The following is a 6,347-nucleotide window of genomic DNA, read 5'->3' on the forward strand; positions in this document are numbered from 1 at the left end:
CAAATATAGGCAGTAGAATGGCCTTAGTAAAGAGCTGTGACTTTCAATGTGGCACTGTCATATGATGCCACCTTTCCAACAAGTCAGTTCAGCAAATTTCTGCCCTGCTAGAGCTTCCCAGTCCACTGGAAGTGCTGTTATTGTGAAGTGGAAATGTCTAGGAGCAACAACGGCTCAGCCACTAAGTGGTAGGCCACACAAGCTCACAGAATTGGACCGCCAAGTGCAGAAGCATATTAAAATATTCTGTCCTTGGTTGCAACACTTACTACCGAGTTCCAAACGGCCTCTAGAAGCAACTTCAGCACAATAACTGTTCGTCAGAAGCTCATTGAATTGGGTTTCCATGGCTGAGCAGCCGGAGACAAGCCAAAGATCGCCAAGCGCAATGCCAAGTGTCAGCTGGAGTGGTTTAAAGCTAACCGCCATTGGACTCTGGAGCAGTGGAAATACATTTTCTGAAGTGATGACTCACGCTTCACCATTTGGCAGTCTGACGAACTAATCTGGGTTTGGCGAATGCCAGGACGCTACCTACCCCCAATTCACAGTGCCCTCAAGTTTGGTGGAGAATGAATAATGGTCTGGGGCTGTTTTTCATGGTTCCCTTTGTTCCAGTGAAGGGAAGGCTTAACGCTACAGCATATAATGACATTCTAGACAAATATGTGCTTCCAATTGGGGAAGGCTCTTTCCTGTTTAATCATGACAATGCTTCCATGCACAAAGTAAGGTCCATACAGAAATGGTTTGTTGAGATCAGTGTGGAAGAACTTGACTGGACTACAGAGCCTTGACCCCCCATCCTACACCTTTGGGATGAATTGGAACACTGCCTGCAAGCCAGGCCTAATCGCCCATCCTCACTAATGCTCGTAGCTGTATGGAAGCAAGTCCCCACAGCGATGTCCCCACAGCGATGTTCCAACATCTAGTGGAAAGCCTTTCCAGAAGAGTGGAGACTGTTATAGCAAAGGTGGGACCAATTCCATATTAATGCCCATGATTTTGGAATTAGAGGGTCATTGAGCAGGTGTCCACATACGTTGTCATGCAACCGTGTTGCAGTGTCAGGGACATGAGCTGAGGTCAGGTCAATCATTAACTGCAAGCCAGCCAGTCTGCAGCGGTCTCCTCTCCCTGACAGCCAGTTAGCCATCCAACACGGAAGGACATTAGCAGTTTCCAACCAAATGGGGTTGTGTGTTAAAAGGTACAGCAATGAGGACATGAGATTTAAGGCTCTTCAAAATAAGCGTCTTATGAGATTGACATGTACACTTCAAAATAAGATTGTACAGGGACAGAGAGACCGACACATCATGCATTAGGTTGCTTTATGCCACATGGATGCTCTCTCCATGACTTTCCACTGGCACACAGAGATCAGAGGGTCTGTTAGAACAAGGCCCACATTGAGTCATGGCAGGCCATAGATAAGACAACTTCAACTGGCTATATGGAATGGGGTCTAATCTCTCCATATTAAGACCCCCTGGCCTCAGTAAAGGGTTTCTTGGGCTGTGTGCAAACTGTTACATCAACAATGCATTCACCAGTGACAACTGTATTCAACAGAAACCAGTGGCAAACGTGTGCCCAGTTCCCAGGCACGCTTGACTGCCCCATAGGCTGAGAACACATGACACACAAAATGACTGATTCCAATAATGACTCATCAATTTAACTTTAATACTAAGCTTGCATTTCTTTAATTTTTTTTTTAGCATTTAACAGTGTCTTCATGTAATGTAGTGAAAATAGGGTTGTCCAATAATATACACCATTTAGCAGATACCCTGCTGCTCATAAAAGTATGTGCATGGTGAGCGTTTAGGCCCAAAGAGAGGTTCAACATCCCACAAGCAGTCACTCAGTGCAGTGCGATCATTTGTTTGTGCGTTAACAGGGTACTGATCAAGGTATCAAATCAACTTATTGGATAAACTGAAGTTCTGGATTGCATATGAACTAAAATATTAGCGGCTATTCGATTGCTGTGGGAGTCCAGAGAGAGAACGGGTTTGGAAAGGTTTATTTTAATTAAAACATTTCTCCCCAGAGCAGGCGCACAATAGGGGGAGATTGTATGGGTGATCAGGGATAAACAAGTTGTTTTTCTAGACAACATTGATCACATGTTTCCCTCTCTGTGCGCGTTACTCCTCTCATGGTACACACATGCTCCTTCCTCTAGACCCTCCTTTCTCTCAGTCTCGGCTCTGTCGGAGGGAGGAGAGCAGGGGGGGCAGGAGGTTGAGGGCCGGCCGGTGCTCCTGGACCCCCAGGGCCACAAGGGCCCCCGCTAACAGAGTGGTCACCCTGGGCAGGATGGGCGGCTGGGCCTTCATCATCTGGAGGAAGATGGGAAAACAATACTCAGCATGTTTGATGTGATCAGTTTAGGCAAGGCAGAGAATCTGATAATATTTCTCAGCAATTTGTAGGCATGTCCATTTCAGAGTCAGAGGAGACAGTACACAACAGGGCCACTCACTTTTTCCACTTTGTGACAGTGTATGAGTCCATCATGGCCAAGGTAGAAGGTGGAGAACGCATCATATGACCTGTTGAAAGACTGTGTTTACTAGAGTATGAATGATCAAAAGTAATTAACAATGAAGAGGAACACTGACTAGAACCCCTATCCATTCCAATACATTTATATCTGAACATTATGTAAAGATGAACATATCCCAGTCAGGTTTCTGTACCTGTAGAGGTCAGTTTTGTCCTTGCGGTAGAATCTCAGCAGCAGAGAGAGGAAGGGCAGTCCTCTGACCCTCCACCTGGCCTTGATGGTCCTGTCCTCTGGGTGCTTAGTCAGTTTCAGTACCTCTAACCGGGCCTCAGCATAGTAACAGAGACACAGCAGCCTCCACAGAGACAGGCTCAGCTGGTACAGAACTCTGCCCCTAGAGGATAGAGACAGTATAACTGTATTATAATATAGACCTATTATGGGGTGTAAATGTGTGTAGTTACATACGTATAAATATCAGGGTTCGGGTCAATTCGATTTCAATTTAGAAAGTGAACTGCTATTGAGTAGCCAGAATGTAGTGTTTACCTGGTCTTGGCATTTAGAATACAGTTGACGAACTCGATATCATTTGTGTACATGGTGTAGTCATGACTCTTCACAAAAAAACTTGGAAGCTGCAAATCAAACAAATGATAATCAATACTAATAACTAAATAGCAGTGTATGCCATCAAACAGCACTCTTTAACAAACAAACCACTCTTACCTCAATCCTCAGCTTTTCATACATCAAGGCCAGTTTCTCCTCATCCTCCCTCTCTTTGTCGCTGTGTCCCCCCTCCACTGTCTCTCTCTCTGTGTAGCTACTATACAGAGAGGTGTGGAACAGCGACAACTCTTTCTCTAGTCCAATCATATTGCCCGATTTGTCCCCGTAACCAGGTAATGGCTCCATTCCAGGACAGTGGAAGCAGTAAAACCTGGATCCATACATAAATGGAGCAGGACATCCTTCCGTCTCAAACAGCCTTCGGAACGATCCTCTCTCCCTCTTCTCTGCATCATCATGCAGCCATTCTCCCTTGTTCATCTTCCCAACGCTGATGTCATCCTCTCGGCTCCCATCCACAGTGGTCATGGGGAAGAGGAACTCCACGGGCCTACTGACTCCTCTCGGAGCAAGGATCTCACTTTGTTTAGTCTGCCCAAACAGAGGCACCTCCACCAGGGTGTGCTGGTCATCAAACTCCCCAGGGACAGTCCGCACCAGCACACACAGGCTGACAGTCTCTTCCCAGTCCTCATCCAGGCCCGGGGGCATCTGGCTGTGGCTGGCATGGTGGAAGGGGTGTGACAGGGATGGCTGCTTGATGTTCTGGTACCTCAGACTGTTGGGGGGAACCAGGGCCCATGACGCGCTGCTGAGAGGCCGAATCTGTCCACTCCACTGCACATCCAGCGCCTGCAAATTCACATAGGACAAGTAAAGATTTTCCATAAGGTGCTCTTATATAGCCTGGTCCCAGACTTGGATCCAGCCTTGCATTTATTCAAATAATTAATGTAGGCCTATCTGTCGAGACAATACCTGTGCAAGACTCCAGCACCGTTGCTTGACTGGTAGCCTGTTGCCATGGCTCCTCACACACCCCGCCCACAAGGCGAGGGCCCCTCTACATGCAGCCATTCAAGACAGAGGGTAGGGTGTAACCCCAGTCACCAGGGGACACCCCAGACAGTCACCAGACCATCATGCCACAGCCACCCAAAGGAAGGACCAGCTCTTTATCTTCTTGGTCTCCTCTCAATCCAAATTAAGAAACCTAGATAAGGGGGGGGGGCAGTTGAGGGTGAACAGTTATTTTTAGACCATCGTCTCAATGATATGTCCATATGATCATATGGCCTGGTGTGTGAATGTGTAGGCTCCTCAAGGAACAGTTGTGAGTTCATGCATAGGTTGCTAGGCTGTAAATCAAGACCCATGTGACCTTCATACTACTGGCATTCACTGCTATGCCAGACAGGTATACATACGGTACGCATAACACATACATGCATGCCTATACCATGACAAAGGTCAGATCTAGCATCCATGGAATTTCACAGATTGGTTTTGTTTCCAAATACTCAAAATTCTAGATATGGAAGAGAATTTCAATGAGGTGGGAATGATTCAAGACATTTTTAAATGTCCCTGGATTTAGAGTGGTTCAACTTCAAATTCAGTATTTGACTGAATTTTCCTAAAAGTTTCCTTTTAAACTTTTTGCCAAATTACCATAAAGCAACACAACACAGCCTTGGAAGTGATCATCTAGGAGCAAAAAGATTTGAAGCATGTCGGTCCTCCTTTACTTTAAAGTTTAACCCACCCCACTTGAAAGATCTTTTTAGAGCCAGTGTTGACAAATTTGCAGCTATATTTAGGAGTATTCAGACCCCTCTAGCGACATTTTCAAAAAAGCGACTAGCGACAAATTCAGCGACTTTTTCTGGTGTTATTGGAGACTCTGATATGAAAGCACGTATCGTTCCTACTCTTCTCAACGAGCAGCAGATGCGCGCAGCAGTCCCTCCCAGCTGCAGTCAGAGCAGGAGATGTTCACCCCTGGCGTCCAGACTGCAAATGAATCCCGCCCTGGCTTAGATTCAGGGTGGGATGTAAATGTAAAAAACTAAACTAAAAAACTAAGTAACTTCGCCAGAGTCTCTCTTCTGGGTCACTTTTGCCGGTCCCAAGCCCGGATAAAGTAGGGTTGGAATTGTGACAAAAAAAAAAAACAAGAATGACAGAAGTTCATTTGTAGTTCTAAACATATTTAGGGTGTTTTTTACTCACTTTTTGTCTCTCCCACGACCTTATTCCTCTCTCCTACAGTGTCCATCACAATTACATGCACATGGCCAATTATGCAAATTAGGTGATATCATTTAGCGACTTCTAGGACAGCCAATACCAACTTTCCTTACCGAGGAGTTGGCAACACTGCCCATGACAGTGAGTGGTGGAAACCGCAAACCACGAGATCGTAATTGATACTCAGACGTCTCGTCTTCCCAATAACACAGTAATTTGGTACATTTTAACTCGATAACTACAGTAGCGAATATCGTGATGTTTCTTCTATAACTTTAGAACCCTGATGTTGATACATTACATAGAAAAACCGTGCATACCTAACAGTACGTGTTTGTCATTAAGACTAACGATATTTACTCATGATTGCAGAGGCAGAATAGATTGCAACCCATTTTTCTGGCAGCTACAATATTATACAATACTATGATGTAACATTTCACGTTCTAGACTTTATCAAACGTGAACTGACATTCAACCTTTGGTAGCCGAGTGGATTGGTTGGACCATTAACAATCGTACAGACACAACCAGAAACAAGTGAACCATGCAGCAACTGATGTTATGTATGGTAATACATCATTGATTGACGAATATAGGGACCCCTCAATGTAGTTGTAAAACGCACTCCAACGTTCTACAACTCGCTAACTTGTTAGTTGATAAGCTAGCAGCTAGATCACATGTCAGCACAACATTGGGTTAGCTAGGAGCTAGCATGTTACCTGTGTCAGAAGCGGATTGGATAGAAATTGTGATGAGTCAGTTTAGCAAGGACCAGATGATATTCCTCCAAGTCAGGTACTTTACTTTTTATTTCCCACGTAATGTTACAAAATTGGAAGTTATCAAACGTTACACAAATGTCATTCCATTTCCCAATGTCCTTGTCCAGCAGCAACGCGCCTCACGCAAGCGTAGGAACGTTTCTAGAAGAAAAACCGCCAGACGTCATACACCGGCGTAGCTCTGATTGGTGGAGAATGCATATTTCAGTCTGACT

The 6,347-nt window shown here is 45.2% G+C and overlaps 1 protein-coding gene across 1 annotated transcript; it reads right to left on the reverse strand.

The window, feature by feature from the left end:
* Positions 1–1,671: 1,671 nt before the first annotated feature.
* LOC112229588 lies at positions 1,672–6,278 on the reverse strand. The gene is made up of 7 exons (XM_024395519.2): positions 6,070–6,278; positions 4,073–4,307; positions 3,251–3,946; positions 3,071–3,159; positions 2,715–2,915; positions 2,498–2,567; positions 1,672–2,354 (listed from the first exon to the last, which is right to left on the reverse strand). Exons 2-7 carry the CDS (start codon positions 4,169–4,171, stop codon positions 2,211–2,213), a joined length of 1,299 nt encoding a protein of 432 aa, XP_024251287.1. The 5' UTR covers positions 4,172–4,307; positions 6,070–6,278; the 3' UTR covers positions 1,672–2,210.
* Positions 6,279–6,347: the final 69 nt, after the last annotated feature.

The sequence above is a fragment of the Oncorhynchus tshawytscha genome, unplaced genomic scaffold, assembly GCF_018296145.1.
Source record: "Oncorhynchus tshawytscha isolate Ot180627B unplaced genomic scaffold, Otsh_v2.0 Un_scaffold_1528_pilon_pilon, whole genome shotgun sequence".
Lineage (NCBI taxonomy): Eukaryota > Metazoa > Chordata > Actinopteri > Salmoniformes > Salmonidae > Oncorhynchus > Oncorhynchus tshawytscha.

What these genes read in the sequence shown, in the direction of transcription:
- LOC112229588 (XM_024395519.2), bottom strand. Translation starts at nt 4,171, where the DNA reads ATGGCTGCATGTAGAGGGGCCCTCGCCTTGTGGGCGGGGTGTGTGAGG. An exon ending in ATGAAAAGCTGAGGATTGAG is followed by an intron (nt 3,160 to 3,250) that starts GTAAGAGTGGTT and finishes TTTGATTTGCAG; the next exon opens with CTTCCAAGTTTTTTTGTGAA. An exon ending in ACTGTCACAAAGTGGAAAAA is followed by an intron (nt 2,355 to 2,497) that starts GTGAGTGGCCCT and finishes ATCTTCCTCCAG; the next exon opens with ATGATGAAGGCCCAGCCGCC.